General features: G+C 44.2%; 1 protein-coding gene across 1 annotated transcript in view; it reads right to left on the bottom strand.

Moving 5' to 3' along the window:
- Nucleotides 1–399: 399 nt before the first annotated feature.
- The window catches only part of LOC126522240 (glutathione S-transferase Mu 2-like), a 29,678-nt gene continuing 9,547 nt past the window's right edge, over nucleotides 400–20,530 (bottom strand). The window contains exons 2-4 of the mRNA XM_050170967.2: nucleotides 15,055–15,268; nucleotides 3,189–3,380; nucleotides 400–655 (exon numbers count right to left, since the gene is read on the bottom strand). Of these exons, the coding sequence (XP_050026924.1) occupies nucleotides 467–655; nucleotides 3,189–3,380; nucleotides 15,055–15,268 (595 nt within the window). The 3' untranslated portion in view covers nucleotides 400–466. The remainder of the gene's footprint in view (nucleotides 656–3,188; nucleotides 3,381–15,054; nucleotides 15,269–20,530) is intronic.

The raw sequence follows: 20,530 nt of genomic DNA, 5'->3' as shown, positions 1-20,530 counted from the left end.
TGTACGCTGACGTTAGACGATATTTGGCATTTCCCACTCTCCTCAACCTAGCTGGCTTACTTCAAGCGTATAGTTAACAAGATGTAATTATAAACACATAACTCCGTTGGGTTCCATCGCGTAGGGCAGGGACTCAGATCCTTAGAGCGGCGTGTAATCTTTTGAACCTCTGGCGGTACATTTACGAACGTGAAATTATGGCGCAATCAAGACCGTACCCTTGAGAATAATTTGTCAAAGGTCATGGCTTCAAATAATTGCGTCTTTTACTGCCTGTTATCCACAAACATTTGCTCACCCATGATGCTCGTCCTTTTTTTCCTCTTCCCCCGGCGCACAGCAATTGGCTAGTCAAATGTGCTGATCTCTCTGCCTTTCGTGATAATCAACATTTTCTCTCTGTCCATTCGGCCCGCCATCTTTATTTACCTCGACGGTCTCCAATACCGGCATAGGGGGCACTGATTTAGCCGTCAGTGGGAGGTGTTTGCCGCGGCCCCAGCACTTTTGCATGGGCGCTGACTATTGGCCAGGCCTTGAAGCGATCCGACGCCAGATATTCCTTGAGTCCAGGCAAGGCGGCGACGCTTTCGCAATACTTCACCAGAAAAGGGTAGTTCTTGGGGAAAGATGTCGGGCCAAGAATCTTGACAGCCTGCACAACAACAGGCATCATAAAACGTCGGCCTAATATGTACTGAGCTGCACCGAATAAGAACAATAACTTCCAATAAACTGGCCAAGAAGGATTATCACAATTCACTTGTGACGGTTACAAATTGTAACTTTTTCTCGTTAAGTACAAGAAACCTCAACAAAATCGACGCAGTAGTTGCGGAAAAAGAAAGTCTCGTTCAGACAAGAGCTCGCGCACTCGCGCAGCCTTAATTCGACAATATATATATATATATATATATATATATATATATATATATATATATATATATATATATATATATATAGAGAGAGAGAGAGAGAGAGAGAGAGAGAGAAGCCCGCGAATGCACGCAACTTATTAGACTTTTGCGCTCACGATGACAGGACGTCGAATGCAGAAGGGACACACAACATGTCGCCGCTGTATTTGCGCATGTTGTGTGTCCCTTCTTCGTTCGACATCCTGTCTTTGTGCGCGCGAAAGTTTATTCAGAACCATGCACAACCAACTCGCCCAAAACGTAGCGCTTTGCAATACACGCAATATTTCCGCGCGACTTCCGGCACTTTGCGTGTATTCGCGCTCTTCTTTCACGATTGGAAAAACACTTTTATGTAGCACGTATTCAGAAATAGAAAGCTGTATCCGGAGTTTCTCATTTTGCTCTACAATTTCCTCATTGACACTTATCATCTAATTATAATACTTGAAAAGCTGAGTAATTAATTACGCCACCCGGACTGTAGGGCGACAGACGCGATTCCCGGCCCTGACGTCACGCGAGTGGCGCTCGCGGCACCGCCGTAAGTCGCACCCGGGGCTAAAACGTTGTTTGGGAGAACATTTGCACGTTTGTTCCTTTAACATTCTTTTTTTTTGCCTGTAACGTGCGTACCGATTGTTTTGTAGAATATTTAACGCGCTGGTATTGTGCACGCAGCCAACACCTCCGCGGGCACCTCGCAACATGCGTCATCAAATAAGCTTCACATGGCTAAAAAAAAATTTTTTTTTTTTTTTGAAGTAGCGTCCGTCTCGTCCTCGTGAAGAAAATCTAGTGCATTTGAAGGACGCTGTACAACATTGTCAGTATCTGCGCAAAGCTGTCATGATAAAAAAAAATTGAGCGCTAGTTCTCAGGCGGTACTTAACGGAGATTGGCGGTTCACAGTACAGATAGCGATATTAAAATTGGTTCGATGCAAGGTCGTTCTGCATCACCCCCTTCTTCAATTTGAAATTTCTATTTACTTCGTATATTGGTACAAAAGAATTTCTTTGTCGTTTTTTAAAGTGTTTGGGCATCACACGGCTGGTTTTGAAACAGTTCTTTCTTGCACTAAAGTAGCCAGAATTGCTTGGCCTAGACATATACACATGCGCTGTCCTTCCCAACAGAATGTGTGACAGTGTGGCGTCCTTCAACTTTCTTATAGTTTGATCAGCGAAACAGTAACGAGTCAAGCAATCGACATGTCAGCACCTCCTTTTATCACATCCTTCCTTATAGTGTTGGTATGAAACGGTGGTATCAATAGTATTAGATTGGCTGCACTTATATTAAGAGTAGTAGTGGCGGCGGTGGTGGTGGTAGTACCGCTCTCGTCGTCTTAATCATCATAAGCTTGTCTTTCATCGAGCTTATCTTTTTCTGTCCGTGTTTAAATTCATGTGAGAGGCTGAAACACCATCTCTGGGCAACTGCAGACAACATAACAGCGTGTCTGCACGTCTCTCGTGGCACAGCGAAATTTTACAGAATTTTTCCATTCAGCCAAAACTCCGAAAATCGAGCAATTCCATCTGAAGTCCTCAGCAATTTAAGCATATTACAAGGTGTGTGAAGGTACATCATGAAACGTTGTTCAGGTTAAAGCACAGTGAGATAGAGGGTTATTATATGTTTAAGAGGAAGCAACAGCTAGCGAACAATTATGCTTTCTCTATACAGGTTGGGGTGATTAAATGCAGGTACGCTCTTCTTGCCCTTTTTGAGTCGGTAAAGCAGACAACTGCGATAGCATGACGAAGCGTCACAACACAAGGCCCAATGACAATCAAGAATATTGAACCTACCATATCTGAGATCATGCAGAAGAAAAAAATGCAAAAAAAAACACTACAATTACAATGGTACGTTACGTGCAATCGTGGTTTACAAGGCCGTCCCCGGTGCCCATGAAGTCATCCTCCGTTATGTGAATGAAAAGTGTTTAGCAACTTATACTACAGTTGTAGGAATCAGTTAAGTTAAACGTTCGCGCATCTGTAAAATAAATTGCGTAAGGCAAATAGAGCAGCGCAGATGTGTTTCCTCTTAAATACCACAATCATCATGTGCCGTAAAGCATTACAACTTCCACTTGATAACATCACCACAACAAGAAAATTTGAACAAGGCAACCAACTCGTCAAGCCGCTGCAGCTTGTCTACAGTTCACAACACTGGCGTTCTAAAATCTGACAGGTGAGCACAATTTGTTACTGGCATGGGGCCGCTGCGCGGGCAAGTCAGTCCACATGCACCGACCTCGAGGGTGTCTTGGAGCAGGAAGTCTATGTAGGTGACGCTTGTTCCCGCGCTGAAAGGCCCGTACTTGATCAGGCACGCCTCGAACTGGCGAAGCGTGTCGGCGACGTCAGCCAGGAGCTTGTGCCGCTTGTCGTCGGTGTAATTTTTGTCGTAGCAGAGAGCCGCCATCCGCCTCGCTAGGTCCATAATCTGCAGGCGAAAAAAGAAAAGCAAAGCAATTATACTAGCCGTTTACCGACATACTTGCCGTCCTTTATTCTTCAGTTTCGTGTATTTCAGGCTGACCGTCATAGGTCTGAACGTAATGTAGGCCTAGTCGGTTCATCATAGCTACAAACGGAGTCAGTGAACACGAGGGACAAGAAAAGGAGGCGGGGACGATCACGAGGCGCTCTAGCAACCAGATGGCTTTTCCTTGAATGCCCAGAACAAATAATGGTTATATATCGAATTTGCTTACAACCAGTATTTATTCCGTATTCCAAAGGTAAAGGTCATGGCCAGGCAGACACTTCCTGCTAAGTGTGGTGGTTTAGAAGCAAGATTGCACTCTCTCAATGTTCGTTTATAAGAGGAGAACTCGCCAGTCTACCCTGCGGTAAACAGGTGGCAACATTTCTGTTCGGCAGACAACGAAAGCGTTATTGCAGTTCCTGCATGTCATGGGACAGGGCGAGGCGAGTGACTTGATTAGGGCCACTTTCTTAATATACCATGAGCAGTCATTACCTCTCCTAACCATCAATCATCAGTGTACTGTTTATTTATTTACTCTTACACACTGCAGCCCTTTAGCGGAGCTATCGAAGGAGTGAGTACGTGGTGTAAATACGCAGTTTCAAAGAAATAAACACATAATATAAGAATAAACGATGTAGTTTAAGCTACGAGCAATGAACCATAAGTAAACAAATTCGATAAATAATTAGTGTCGTAAAAGAATGAACCTGCGAGAAAATATGAAAGTCCATGGTACAAAAAACTGATCAATCTAAATCAAAATTCTTCTTTGGAAATCGATCCAACGTGGCCATTTATAATATTCAATAGTTCAGTGGTCCGAGGAAAAGGACAGGCCGAGAATAAACTGCAGATAAAGTACGCTCCAGATAAAGGAAACTAGCTTAAACGGAAATGCTAGATGAACCGAACAAGGCTACCAACTTTGGTTGGCCGCCCATAGGCAAAATGTTAACAAACTTCCCTTAAACGGAATGCCTCTTGTTCTTGTGAGCACTCCGATTGAACTGAACTGGAACCTAAACTAACACGTACTTCATAGGCCACTATATCAAATACAAAACCCGAATAGAGCGATAATCATGATCTCTAAAATGGTGCTGCGAAACAGTCAAGAACGTTTAATCCATCAAGTATTTGCGGTCTGTGGCGACGACTACTACTATGCGGCGTTCACATCGTACAACGTTCACGTTCCGTGCCTTCAGATGGCGCCAGTCGAAAAAAGTCGCAGTTTGATTCGAAAGTGGAACCATGAATTGCGATGGCAAATTAGTGGACATCTACACGAAGTAACGCTAGTAGTTTTATCGGCCGCATAAACTTGTAAACATAGGCATGCTAAGGGTATTAACAAGCATGGTGTCACGCGCGCACAAGCAAACATGAGCACATCTCACTCAATTACCGCGGAAATTCGTTGTCAAAACGCTGAGGGGAGGAAGGGCGGCAGCAGCAGCGAGCGAATTGGCCTTCGTGCTGCCGCTCGCATCAACGAGAACCAAGTCATGACAACACCGCACAGCGCGCATTCTGTACCTGTTGCAGATAGCTTTCAAGATACAGCTGCCTGACCGAGTGCACGCAGCCGCCCGGGCGGCCTAGGGCAGAACGCCCTCTCTACCCTCCCCCGAAGCCTTGCGCGCGACGGAATGCGGCGCGCTTTCTCCCCATTTTCCTTCGTTACGTACGGGAGACTGATACGCGATCGCCGGCTCACCCTCGCACGCTATCTGGCACGTACAGCATACGGCCGACGGAGACAATTTTATCGCCCTTGGACTTTATACGGAACCTCACGGCGACGCCAACGGCAGAAATACACCTGGAGTGTCCATATAACTGCTATCGCAATAAAAGCGAATGCACAAAATGAGAACACTAGCTACCATAACGGATCTCGTAAAAGACGTGAAACGGGGCCCTCTTTCGCAGTCTCAGGTCCTCGTTGACGCGGACAACGGAAGACGAACAAAAAATGCACGTTGTCTGGAAGTCAGAACCGCAGCTTTTTTAAGGTCTAGATGAGAATGCGTACATCTCAACACGAACAAATGGAAAAGGTACTTCTCCTTTGGGGGAAACACCCTTGCTGCGCCAATATTCCTTTGAGTTGTCTCACTTTGAAAAAAGAAGGCAGCAGAAGTTTAATACAAAACGGGCTTGAATGGCTTATGTGGAAGCGGTAATATAGAAATCACAGCATAATAACGTCGCATTGTTCATCGCAGTAAAATTAAAACACTCGAAGCATTTCGTGTCATTCGCTTAAACACGAATTCGAATCAACAGAACAATTGCGTTTTTTGTCTTCGGGCTCCGCTTTAACGGGTTCTAATGCATGGTTAGTACGTGACTGTTTCCTGAGTTCGATAATTTAGCATGTGTTAAATCAGTGTTTAGCGGTGCTTATCGGGATGACTTAAATAGGAGGTGCAAAAGTATCCGGGATTCTATAGCGCATCGTTTAGAAAGAGAAGTGATGCCAAGGGGCGCTAGATGAAGAGATGGTGAAAAGGTCATATTGTAGCGTATGAAGCGAACGACTTTCTTTCAGGATCGATTTATTATGTTTATATGGGTGATTTGATACGAATTCCAAGGAATGGCACCATACTCAAGAACTGGCGTTACGGGGGTTCTTCTTTGTAATTTTGTTTCCTTTCGAACTAGTCGTAATGAGCGACTTGTCCTTGTATTCTACAACGCTCCTCCACTTAGATCTCCCCTTTGACTCGACGTGATGTTGACGTAGCTTCACCTTTTAGAACGGGCTGGCACTAGTCTTGCGCCTCAATCGCTGACGGTGAAGGGGCTTTAGCGGGAAGTAGCCGGAAGTGGATGGCAGCGCCGCTCCTTGGCAAAAGCGGTCACTGCTCTTCGTTGACACTCCACAACGTTTCTTGAGATGCCTAGCGTGTTTTTCAGTCGAGGGGCGGCGCTGTGCTCAACTCGGGTTGAGTGGAGGAAGACGGAGGATCGTTTGAGAATACGGGGGTTCGATAACCCAGCTTCTTCGGGACATTGCCGCTAATAAGCTGCATGTGCTTAGACGAGGACAAGGTTGGGCTGAAGAGGTGACAAATGTACTTACATGCTAATACAGACTGCATTATAGAATCATTATATGAGTAAACAAATGGTCTTGAGATGACCATCTAATAAAGCACGTTGCAACTCTCTTCCTAAACTATGTCCTCATTTGCCAATTGTAGCATCACCTGCAATAAGCTCAAAAAGGAATTGTCAGGATAATGGTGATCCTCAGGATTTTATTACATTACAGGCAAGGAATCATCAGCGCAAAGATTAATTTTAGCAAAAAAGCGTGTCTGGAGTGTCATTAATATACAAGAGAAAAAGCAGAGGCCCTACCACGAAGCACTCGGGTACGCCAGAAGATACATGTACTTCACATTAACCAAAAGAGTTAAAAGAGACATATTTGTTACCATTGGAAAGTAACGTAACAATAAAGTCAACAAAGGAAGGGTGATGACGTTAAGTCTTTACAAAAGTTAAGAGTAAGTTACAGTATAAAAAGCTTCCGAAAAGTCTACGAATAATGTAGCAAACTGAACACTTGAGTCAAATGGCTAGAAACGTGTGATGAATAAATTAAGCTTGCTTAGTGACAGTGCTGAAACCACGTTGAAAACCATGCTCACCATTATAGGGAATATTGTTAGATTTAAAAAAATTGAGGACGCGGTTGTAGCTTGTGCTTAACGTAGTTTGCATGAGGTAAACGTTAACGTTATAAGTCTGTAACTTATGAAATACTGCTTTGCGCCATATCATAAGAAGCCAACAAACACTAACACCAAGGACAACATAGGGGAAATTACTTGTGCCTAATAAATGAAAATAAAGAAAGAATAAATTAATGGAAGTTAAAGTAGATAAAAACAACTTGCCGCAGATGGGTACCGAACCCACAACCTTCGCATTTCGCGTGCGATGCTCTACCAATTGAGCTACCGCGGCGCTGTTTCCCCATCCACTCTCTTGGGTATTTATGTGTCCTAGTAGAACCCTGGGAGTGTTAGCCAGCGCCGCCACTCACATACCTTGGCGGCGGACGCCAAGGTATGTGAGTGGCGGCGCTGAGAGTCTAGCTGTTTTTTCAAGTTTCTCCTTCGCTTTAGTAAATTCACTTCTCCGCAGTGGATGACCCTTACGACATGCGCACCGTAATCTGGCAAGACGACTCTGCATGTGAGATATTTGCCTCGTATTCCATGAAATCTCAACATCTTTTTGTATTTAGGGAGGCGAAATCTTTCGAGGCATGTTTTAACAATGTTTTAAAAACACATCACTAAACTGTTAACATCACCAGAGCAATTAATTTGCACAGATCTGTAAAACACTCTACTTAATTGTGGGATGTCTATTATCGCACATCAACAGCTTGGCTGTAATATCGAAAACTACTGTACTTGTAACGACGTTTAGGAACAGTTTGTTCGCATTTTCTCTTCTCAAGTGCACATAAGCGGGCAAGAGGGATATAGCTCAGGCTGACCTCTGTGCTTTTCCTGGACATAAAATTCTAAATCTTGTCAAATCACTATTATCCTGATATATACAAAAAGTTGTGTATGCAATAAACACGGTTAAGAAGCGTGTTTTTCTCTTGTTCTCTTTCTTTTTCATTGAAGTGCGTAAAAAGGAAACCCCACATATAGAAGGACCAAACGCACTTATCTGCCTCCATAAATACGCATCACTCGAATGCGACGGCAAGGTTTCTGGACGCTCATACAGCAAAGCTATCGCTCGTTATCGAGAGATGGCTTCGTAAGAGCATCGTAATCACAATTTTGGGGAGAATTCTGCCGATGCTCTATACCCGCTTCTGCGTCCATTCTCAACTGCTGTTGATATCTAGTTTACCGTTCTTGCTTTCTGTTATCTCTTAGTTATAGTTCCCAGTACACGCTTTCTATTTCTTTGACCACTGAGATGTTTGACATTTTTCTTGCACATAGGCCCCTCTGCTATGTACCTCTGTACATAGAGTAGCGTTTTTGTTCCTTCCTTCTTCTCTCTTTCTCCTCCGCAGCAACCAATCACAGGGGCCTTTTCTAAACAAGCGTCTTACATGCGTTCGCCAATGGCTTCATCAGAAAACTATAGTGTTTACGGCGAAGCATACAGCATCTATTGCGGTAAACAGATGTGAGAATTTGCGCAAATGCTAGTTTCCCACATTCAGTATACTTCAGTGGTGCCTCCAGGACGCCAATCCGGCAACGGAGACGCCAAAGCGAGAACCTGGAATGGTCTTCGTGTTTTGGGTCCGTAGAGGTCGTAGTGTGCAAGACGCATATAAAATCCGCTGTGCATGACACCGGACCGTCAATTTTTTTGCTTGAACCGCTTGCGGCGCTCTTCCAAGAAGGTCCTGCTCCGCATACTTTATTATAATCTGAGGTGCTTTCCTGAGGTATCCATATGCAAGAGTTTTATTTTTTGCATGCCAAACAACCTCGCCGCAATACAGATTTTTATGGCGGTGAACCTTGCTATAGTGCATTCGTCCTTATGGAGCGCAGCCACCGGTGGCGCCGAAAACGGTTTTTCGCTTTAAATGTGCAGGTTAATTGCTTTAGTGAGCGCCAGTAGTATACCTTCCTCTCGATCTGTTGGGTTTGATATGAGAAGTGGTGCTGCGACATCACACATTTGTTTTATGCTGTAAGACAATCTTCTGACTCAGATAAATTATGTATTTTAAATGTTATGCACTCATTTCAGCGCATCGCTGCGTCTTGAAGACGATGGTTCAGGTTTAGTGAACGTGCGATTCTAACACTCAGCGCCATTGCACAATTAGTCAGAATACGGCAAAATCGTTAACATTTACGTTCATTTTACGATGACTGAGAACGTTAACGTTATTAGCATTGAAGCAACGTTGCGAAACCCCGTATCGTCACCGCTTGAACACGTCATGAAGTGAGGCTCGACGCACAGCCGCGCTCCTCTCACGTTTCCCTCTGGACACGCTGCGCCACCGGGTGGCGCGTGTACAAATCGAAACAAAATTTTTGTGATGATGACGATGATGATGCTGATGATGATGATGACACAAACACGGTTGTCTGAATACATATCGCGCGCCTTCTGTTCCGGCCAGCGTCTCAGAAATCTTAAAGGATTTCGTTTGTCGTTGAAGAGTGGAACGTACCCAGATCTATGTAGTAAGCTAACGTGGCGACAGACAGGTTCATCCAGCAGTGTCACTAGCTCAGATCACATAACCAGTGACTTAAGTTGGCTCAAACATTATAAATGCAGCTGCAGTGAGCAGCTCGACGGGGCGGTTTCCCACTGCTTTGTCAGCTATACCGCAGGAAGGTAACGTTCGATACAAGTTGGTTTGAGCGCTTATTTAAAGAATTGGTGCGCATGGACACATCGTTACGTGGAAAAAAAGGCGAGAAACACTACTTGGTTCAAAATAAAACACTAAACTGGAAACGGACAAGCTGGAAACTCAGAAAAAGAAGGGAAAAAAAAGACAATGCAACAAATAACAAATGCAATCGGTGTAATGATTCGGACACTGAGACCAGTCTACTGGTTTTTGAGGAATAAGTCGGGCACGGTTTTTACAAATATAAGAGCCAGATAGGTGCCGTTGTTTTGTCCAAGTTCAAATAAGCGTAAAGCGTACCATTTGCTTTCCGTAATCCTTGCGGCCGCCATCAGCATTCCGTTGTTAAGGGTTTCTAAATTCACACGCAACTCTATTTATCTGAATATTTGTCATAAGTGTTAGTGTGTTGTCTTCCTTGATTATTTCCAGTTTATAGAGGGCATTAGAACTTGTTTCTCTCAGCTTAGCAGCCCGATAGACCATGGGCTACTCAATGACTCATGTTGACGGGAAAATGACTAGAGACATAGATCGTTTGATAGCTAGATTGAGAGATGCCGGAAAGTGCGTAAGTTATGGAAGAATATTCATCGCATTAAAACATACGTGACTGTATTGCGCCAAACAGCAAGAGGGCAGCAACAAAATGATGTTTAGAGCTGCGTCCAAAATGGCACTTTAAGAAGCAAAATTCTTTCCTGCGAGCACTGCACTGACAAACATGTATATCATCATTACTAAAGACATCACTTAAATGAATCTGAACTAAGGTGACATAAATTATCAAAATAAATATAAACCAATTTGTCTAATGTATCATAAGTACACCAGTCCTGTGCACGAAAGAGGCATATCTTTGGCTTATAAACGCTCAGAATTTTAGTTTTACGTTTGCTCACATAATACAGACATACCATGAATTTGAAGTTACTTCCATAAGAATAATAAAAAAGAACATGTAGATAAATTGACGCATGTATATTGTTCATATTTTTTCTAACGACTCGAATACTCCCGAGTCATTCTTTCTTTTGTCGATGTGTACGCTCCATCGGTGCTTACGTTATGACGCCCTGAGACGACCCGAAGACGGAGGGCCCGTATTGGCCCTAATTTATGGCAACCAACCAATGGCAGGTTTAAGACACCGCTCAGAACGCGTTTTTATTGCGTGCCTCTATCACGCGGCGTTCATCTACTTGAATCGCGCTGCAGGCAGATGACACCCACTATAGCTTCACAGAGAACGTAAGCAGGCTTTGAACCTTCACTTTATCGACAATAAGGAAACTGCGTATACATAGTGCACTAGTTGTTCTAGTGCACTTGGTGAAGCGAAACTCTCGTAAGTGCTTAATGAAATTCTATGTAAAACTAAACGAGCTGCGTGCGAGGGTTTCTATTATAACTTCATGCAACATACAATGGCATAAAATTTTCGTGTTTAGGCACCGCAGAATTGCAAATTTATTGTCCTGCAATGTTTATGCCTCCGCACTACACCGTTCACGGGCTGTGCCGCAATGCAAATAATAGTTCATGCGAATCCACACGATGTGACGTCGACGTAATTGTGTAACGGGGACGAAGGCGGCGTTTGATGTTTGACGAGGGAAGGATGGTGAGAAGGAGGGCACGCTAGAGAGGAGGACGGGAAAGGCACCACTAATGTTAACTATTTATTACTCGACCTATCGTGTATTCTTCCGACAATTTTTGCATACTAAAGGTTTTGCAAGATGTCATTCTATGCTTGAAATCGAACACCTTGCCGAGTTTAGAAGCTAACCAAAGGTCTGTAGGCCGCTGGGAGATGGGGGCCTGCGGTAAAACCGCAAATGAGGCAGTGCATGGTGACATTGGTTGGGCTTCTGTTAAAAGTTAAATTATGGGATTTTGCGTGACAAAAAAAAATTTCTGATTATGAGGCACGCTCTAGTGGTGTACTCCGGAACTTTCGACACCTGGGGTTCTTTAACGTGCAGTTAAATCTAAGCAGACGGGTGTTCTCGAATTGCGCCTCCACCGAAATGCGGCCGCCGTGGCCGGGATTCGATCCCGCGACCTTGTGCTTAGCAGCCCAACACCACAACCACTAAGCAACCACGACAGGGATGGGTCTCTGTTGAAGTCGGAGAATCGCAGAACAAAATGAATATTGAACATGTACTCGGGTACAAATATGGAAATAAATTGGCAGGTAATGTGCACATATCTGTCCCTCAAAAGCGCGGGCGCAGAACGAAGGAAGAGGTCAAGAAAATTCGCATCCAAGAAAAGGGTAACTAAAAGTGTAAAAAAACAATTAGGAATCATGAAAAAGCAGGTGAGAGAAACCAAGATAGTGAATTGAATGCAATGAATCGAAGCATAAAAAACCATGGAGGTTTACAACAATATAAATACATGAATTAATAGGGATTATCTATACAATATCACAAAGGGCAGTGCCTTGATATTTGAGGTTCGAGCTGGTTGCCTAAAGGTACAAACATACCGCAGCAAATATTCGCAACAAGATGAGAGATGTATACGCTGCAGCGAAAATCCGGAGCCTTAACCAGTCGGAAGTCGAGACAAGCAAGATATGTTTAGATTATTGGTGGTAAAAAAAAACAGGCAGGTGATTCATAGCACCGGACCGGTGACAAGCATAGGTAGCTGTACAAAGCTGATATAGCGGCTTTAAAGATCAGAGAAAAGATTACGGAGCTGTAGACAAAATACTAGACTGATAAGCACGTATAGCATGCCTGATTAGCTCAAGGAGTCTAGCCAACCACTTGGGAATGCCAAAAAAAATGGCCAATATCATCCTCAATATACACGTGTTTTGTTTTGTGTTTACAATAAATCAAGCTTGAGCAAGCACTCTGACTCGTTTCTTTTCTTCGTGTTTGTCCTTGGCGCTGTTTCACCGCATCACTTGCCCGTTTCACTCCTGCGTCTCTAGCCCAATGAACACTGACGCGCGCGCACTGGCTCTCGAATGTGCTACGCACGCCGTCACGCAAGCGCCAATTGTCTCAAAACACTGCTCGATGTTAATTGGCACAAAGGAAGAAGGCGTGCAGTAGTTGCCCGTAAGGGCATCGGGCGGTTGTGCTAGGACACCGAGGTTGGATGCCACAATCCGACAGGCACTTATTTCATTTTCTACGTATGAGCTATTCGACAATACAAGAGCAGCAGCCAGCAACGGGCGGGATGGTTTGCAAAGGAAGCATTGGAATTAAATACACTTTCTTAAAGAAGCAATGGGAACAACGGTGTATTTTGCCGGAAGCTTTAGGACGCTTTTTTGCCAAGTTCGTGCCACTTTGAAAATTCATTCCAAGTGGGCCTGGCCTGCCTCATGTTCTCAGCGGCTTCAATTATTCAATTGTGACGTGTTCCTTAAAGTGGCTAAAACGGATTAATAAAATGTCACTAATAGCAAATCATTGACCGCAATTCATTGACTATTGCATTAAGTCGTCGCTGCTTCTAATAAGCGACGCCGTAGTCGGGGAAGTCTAATAATGCAATGGGGCAAAGACAAACTCAGTAAGAAATTATGTAGATGCACCTAGCCATTACTTTCGCACACACTTCTGTGACGTCACGGCCACCAAGGAACCCGGCTAGCTTTCCGAATGCCCATCCCCGTAGGTATATATATATATATATTAACAGTTGTACTTGAAGAAACTTTTTTGATTTCAAAAAATTGTTCACTGGAGACAGTTCACTTTCACAGCCTGAGTCGCCTCACATCACTAAGAGATCCGCGTCTCTCAGTGGCGTAATCTTCCTTCGTGTAATTGTCTTGTGCTTCGCTACCACTAATACTGCTTCGCCTTTCTGGGAAAAGTGCAGGCTCTGTTTTTCTTTTTTTCCTTTTTTTCCTTTTTTAATGTGAGTCCGAGTATAAGCGCTATTGATTCTGTTTTCGAGTGAATCCGGCTTAGCTTCATTTCGATTAATGAGTGAATTGTATACATTTATGAGCTCTGCCTGCAAGTGGTGATGTTGCGATCCCTAATAGATGTTATAAATTATTAGAACTTTCTCTTTCTTTTTGATGAGCCGTTAGCATTGCCTGCAAGAAAGAGAAGCAGTACAGAGACAAATATCATTCATGATCATTTCACACGCCGTTCATAAACGACTGTGCCGAAGGGGTCGCTAAAGTCTGCAGGCTTTTTTTTTTTTCAGGGTCGAAAAAGCACGCAAAGCACTTTGAAGCGAGGTGAAGATACATGTTCATTCTCTAGGCACAGACTATCCACACCATTATAAATAATTGTTAGTTGGCTACCCCTTTTTATTAAAAAAATATAATAAACTTTGTCGTTTGTACAAACTTAAGTGTATTGTGTTTGCGCGTGGTGTTCGCAGTGAAAATAAAAAAAAAAGTTGAAGTCAGAAAATGCGAATCAGCTGGCCACTCCTGGTACTTCTAGTGGGCTTGTCCTCGTATATTGTCAGGATTTTTCCGAGATAAAGCAAAAGCACGAATTAAAAACCGTGCACGTTGGCGTCTGCAACGATACCGTTATCTTCCAGCCGCAATAAGATTTTAAGTGAAGAGGTAGAGGCAACTGAAAAGAAACCTCAAATGACGTAGCTAACAGAACTCTGACAACGGCACTGCGTGAGGCAGCGCGAAGAGGCAGCCGCCGAAGCCACGCTTTATTCAGGCCGGCCAGCCAGGGTGCAGCGGCATCACGGGAGCAGCCGACACCGCGGCCACTGAGGTCGAGTGCGCTAGCGTGTTCTCTCCTCGCGCTACATGCACGTGATCCGTCTTCTTTTCACAGGCTGCGAAGGCACCTGCTTCAAATTTTGTAGTTGTCGTCGAATACAGTTTTTAGTCATCCGCCTAGTTATATAAGGCAGCTATATGATTTAGTAAAAATATCGTGTCCATGAAAACGGGGCTAAGCCGTTAGCCGTGTTCTTCAGTTCGCACAAGCGTTTCTCAACGTCGAGATTTTGCAGCATTGAAAGTTCGTTTTTTTTTCACGATAACTACTACATAAAGTCAAAAACGCGTCCTCAGACACAATAGTCGTTGTAGTGTCATGTGTAAGCGTGCGATATGTAAATTTACATGTATAAGATAGACTGTCCTATCACAAAAAAGAGTTGATTGAAGATCAGTTGGAGACATGTTCGTGCTACAATGGACATAAGAGAGGCAGCTGACGATGACCGAAGTGAACTGAAGGAAGGGAACGCGCGGGATGCTACCTTGATTTCAATCATGTCGACCCGTCGCTCGGTGTCGTCGTCCTTGGGCATCAGGCCGTGCTTTCGACCCAAGTAGCGCATAATGGCGAAACTCTGTGAAAGGCGGACCTCACCATCAATGAGGTACGGCAGGTTGGGGAAGTCCAGGCCGAGCTTGTACTTATCCGCCAACCACTCGTCACTGGAAGGCACGGGACCTGTGCCGTGGCTGTACCTGAGCAGCGGCAACGACGCGTCAACGCCACAGAAGACGTATTAGACTCAGCACACAATGCCATTCTTACAGGTTGTTATTCGAATTAGTTTTATTGTTACCAATTCAGCAGTGAGAATGTGTGCATGTTGGAATGAAACGTTGCTTACTCGCTGCCTAAGTAGCGTGACCTATAGAAACTCGTATAAGTTTTACATATATATATATATATATATATATATATATATATATATATATACCACATTGTAACTTTCTGCCGCCCTCTGCTACGCTTTCCTTCCCTTGGAATTCATTCCGTAACTCTCAATGACCATCGATTATCTTCCCTCCTCATTACGTGTCCTGCCCATGCCCATTTATTTTTCTTGATTTCAACTAAGATATCATTAACTCGCGTTTGTTCCCTCACCCAATCTGCTCTTTTCTTATCCCTTAACGTTATACCAATCATTCTTCTTTCCGTAGCTCGTTGCGTCGTCCTCAATTTAAGTAGAACCATTTTCGTAAGTCTCCAGGTTTCTGCTCCGTACGTGAGTACTGGTAAGACACAGCTGTTATAAACTTTTCTCTTGAGGGATAATGGCAACCTGCTGTTCATGATCTGAGAATGCCTGCCAAAGGCACCCCAGCCCATTCTTATTCTTCTGACTATTTCAGTCTCATGATCCGGATCCGCAGTCACTACCTGTCCTAAATAGATGTATTCCCTTACCACTTCCAGTGCCTCACTACCTATTGTAAACTGCTGTTCCCTTCCGAGACTGTCAAACATTACTTTAGTTTTCTGCAGATAAATTTTTTGACCCACCCTTCGGCTTTGCCTTTCCAGGTCAGTGAGCATGCATTGCAGTTTGTCCCCTGAGTTACTAAGCAAGGCAATATCATCAGCGAATCGCAAGTTACTAAGGTATTCTCCATTAACTCTTATCCCCAATTCTTCCCAAACGAGGTCTCTGAATACCTCCTGCAGACACGCTGCGAATAGCATCGGAGAGATCGTATCTCCCTGCCTGACGCCTTTCTTTATTGGGATTTTGTTGCTTTCTTTATGGAGGACTACGGTGGCTGTGGAGCCGCTATAGATATCTTTCAGTATTTTTACATACGGCTCGCCTACACCCTGATTACGCAATGCCTCCATGACTGCTGAGGTTTCGACTGAATCAAACGCTTTCTCGTAATCAATGAAAGCTATATATAAAGGTTGGTTATATTCCGCACATTTTTCTATCACCTGATTGATAGTGTGAATATGGTCTATTGTTGAGTAGCCTTTACTGAATCCTGCCTGGTCCTTTGGTTGACAGAAGTCTAAGGTGTTCCTGCTTCTATTTACAATTACCTTAGTAAATACTTTGTAGGCAACGGACAGTAAACTGATCGGTCTATAATTTTTCAAGTCTTTGGCGTCCCCTTTCTTATGGATTAGGATTATGTTAGCGTTTTTCCAAGATTCCGGTACGCTGGAATTCATGAGGCATTGCGTATACAGGGTGGCCAGTTTCTCTCGAAGAATCTGCCCACCATCCTTCAACAAATCTGCTGTTACCTGATCCTCCCCAGCTGCCGTCCCCCTTTGCATAGCTCCCAAGGCTTTATTTACTTCTTCCGGTGTTACCTGTGGGATTTCGAATTCCTCTAGACTATTCTCTCATCCATTATCGTCGTGGGTGCCACTGGTACTGTATAAATCTCTATAGAACTCCTCAGCCACTTGAACTATCTCATGCATATTAGTAATGATATTGCCGGCTTTGCCTCTTAACGCATACATCTGATTCTTGCCAATTCCTAGTTTCTTCTTCACTGCTTTTAGGCATCCTCCGTTCCTGAGAGCATGTTCAATTCTATCCATATTATACTTCCTCATGTCAGCTGTCTTACGCTTGTTGATTAACTTCGAAAGTTCTGCCAGTTCTATTCTAGCTGTAGGGTTAGAGGCTTTCATACATTGGCGTTTCTTGGTCAGATCTCTCGTCTCCTGCGATAGCTTACTGGTATCCTGTCTAACGGAGTTACCACCGACTTCTATTGCACACTACTTAATGATGCCCACAAGATTGCCGTTCATTGCTTCAACACTAAGGTCCTCTTCCTGAGTTAAAGCCGAATACCTGTTCTGTAGCTTGATCTGGAATGCCTCTATTTTCCCTCTTACCGCTAACTGATTGATCGACTTCTCATGTACCAGTTGCGTCCGTTCCGTCCTCAGGTCTAGGCTAATTCGAGTTCTTACCATCCTATGGTCACTGCAGCGCATTTTGCTGAGCACGTCCACATCTTGTATGATGCCAGGGTTAGCGCAGAGTATGAAGTCTATTTCATTTGTAGTCTCGCCGTTCGGGCTCCTCCACGTCCACTTTCGGCTATCTCGCTTGCGGAAGAAGGTATTCATTATCCGCATATTATTCTGTTCCGCAAACTCTACTAATAACTTTCCCCTGCTATACCTAGTGCCTATGCCATATGCCAAGTACCTGCCTTGTCTCCAGCCTGCTTCTTGCCTACCTTGGCATTGAAGTCGCCCATCGGTATGCTGAATTTTGTTTTGACTTTACCCAACGCCGATTCCACGTCTTCATAGAAGCTTTCGACTTCCTGGTCATCATGACCGGATTTAGGGGCGTAGACCTGTACAACCTTCATTTTGTACCTCTTATTAAGTTTCACAACAAAACCTGCCACTCTCTCGTTAATGCTATAGAATGCCTGTATGTTACCAGCTATGTTCTTATTAATCAGGAATCCGACTCCTATTTCTCGTCTTTACGCTAAGCCCCGGTAGCACCGGACGTGCCCGTTCTTTAGCACTGTATATGCTTCTTTTGGCCTCCTAACTTCACTGAGCCCTATTATATCCCAGTCACTGCCCTCTAATTCCTCCAATAGCACTGCTAGACCCGCCTCACTAGATGACGTTCTCGCGTTAAACGTTGCCAGGTTCATATTCCAATGGCGGCCTGTCCGGATATATATATATATATATATATATATATATATATATATATATATATATATTGTTCTTTGTTCTTCGCCTAAGCAGTCAGTTGGATATTATGAAATTTTCTTTTTGTAATATACCCAAGATCATCCAGATCCCACGCAGTCTGCGAATCGAGGTAAGCGAAGTTTTCTGTTTTGTTTGCATTGTGATGGTATTTGGCAGTGATGTTGACGGAATACGACAGTCGTGAGGTGACGTTAAATGTTACCTTGTATACACCACTGGCATTTGTCTACGTAGTTCGCAAAACACAGAGCGAGACGCGGTTGCTCCAGGCTTTCTAGCGCTTCACTGTTGGTAGTCTGCGAGCAGGTTACCACTGTCATTGCCTCTAACGGCACATCGCATCGTGGCAGAAGAGTTCTTTTTTTTTTTTTTGTCGTCTGCTGGCCTTGCGTGAGTTGTACACATGGACAAACTTGTACAATGTTTATTTTACAGAAACACCAGAAACATTCAGTACCATGCCTTGAAGCTGAATTTTTTTTTCAGTTTGTCCCCGACTTAAGTGTAGTAGTAGCGTTTACTTTATTATGTGACAACTTCTTTTCTCACGGCACCGGTCCCATCTCTCGCAATCCTTCCAGGTACACAAGGTGCCACGTGAAAAGAGTAGCAACGTTGTGACTTGCCCATATTATGAAGGCGTTCCCTTCACGCATTCTCTTGTATTTAATATTTCGTCTCTACCATTCTATGCAGCTTTTCTCTGGACTATGGCGCGTGAGTACAAAGGTAAGCGCTGCAGGTTCTGCACTATTTTTTCGAGGAGGTCACGCATGATTACAGCGGCCTAGCGGGCATTGTGTCGACGCCGGGGGAACCTTGTTGGACAAGTCTCATAGACCTCTCTCCCACGTCCCTGCCACGTGCATTGTGCACGTTCTCAACCTGTCCCGACGCGTCGTGCTAGACAGTAGCAGCAGCAGCAGTGGAAAAGTCTAAGGACGAGGCAAAGAAAGCTTCACTTCAATACAGTTTTATGTTGTTTAAAAGAAAAGCGCAAGATACTAACAGGTGTACAGGAGTTAAAACCGCTGCACAAGCATCGCACACGGGTCTTCTTCCTCAAAGAAAAGATACGTTTCTATGCAAAAATGCATACGACCTTGTCGTTAAGGCAGTGAATCGTCAGAACGGGTGGTATCGCTTCTGCGCGTGTCGAATGGTAAACTTGTAGACATTTATGTGCATTGAACAACAAAATAAAATTGGCAGAAATCATCTCACGATGGCTGTATGTATGTATGTATGTATGTATGTATGTATGTATGTATGTATGTATGTATGTATGTATGTATGTATGTATGTATGTATGTATGTATGTATGTATGTATGTATGTATGTATGTATGTATGTATGTACGTGTGTATGTATGTATGTGCGCCCAAAAGGAAGTTAGTCTGAAGTTACGTTTGGACTCTTCTCAAGGAAGACTAGCCCAAGTTTGTTATGCAGTTCAGAACTAAAGTTAGGCAGAGGCCGAGGCGCTGCCGTCGCGGAAGGCTTAGATCAAGCGTCAGTCTGTGGGCAAGTGTGACTAGAGAAGCTGTTGAGAGTTGGGCGACTGGAGATTTTGAATGTCAACCGGAGAGATAAGTAAGAGAAGGTAGGAGTCAGGCAGCTACCGCGTGGTTCTCACACATTAATGGATAAAAAAAAATCAAAAACGGCTTCGTATTTTTTACCATGTAGCAAATCACCCAACAAAATAATTTGCTCATTCCTGTACAGAGGAAGAAGAAGAGGGCCAACCGAGTAGACTTGCTATACATGTGCTCCCGATTCAGCTTGCGATTCCTGCGGATCGCTCCCTCGCAACGCCTGACTGTCCGCAGCATTAGACTCATCTCAAGAAACGCCATTCAGACAGACCACGCACACCGACGTGAGTTTATTCTTCACGCAAGTACTATTCCTGAAACTTGCAAGGCGACGGCCGTGCCCAGCTAAGCCTACCCACGATTGCCGATCCCGCTGCCCGGGGCCACGCGCCTCGTGCCTCGAGATCCACGTGCACGCCGGGCTGCCCGCCAACGGCTTTTTAATGTTTTTTTTTCTCTCGTCAAACGTAGTCGCAACCAAGCGGTATGGAAGTTGACCGAACGAGCTCCATAGCAGGAATTACAAATAAAGAAGCAGAGATGAACGACACGGAGCCGACGTTCGACAGCAACAGCGGAAAAACACTATGCAAGACCGGAGCGTGGGTGATGCTACAAGCGCAACATTAGAAGAAGAAAGAATCCATTGCAACG

Source organism: Dermacentor andersoni, chromosome 6, assembly GCF_023375885.2.
Source record: "Dermacentor andersoni chromosome 6, qqDerAnde1_hic_scaffold, whole genome shotgun sequence".
NCBI classification, from domain to species: Eukaryota; Metazoa; Arthropoda; class Arachnida; order Ixodida; family Ixodidae; genus Dermacentor; species Dermacentor andersoni.
The sequence above is the reverse complement of the archived record's forward strand: the minus strand, read 5'-3'. Positions and strand labels throughout refer to the sequence as shown.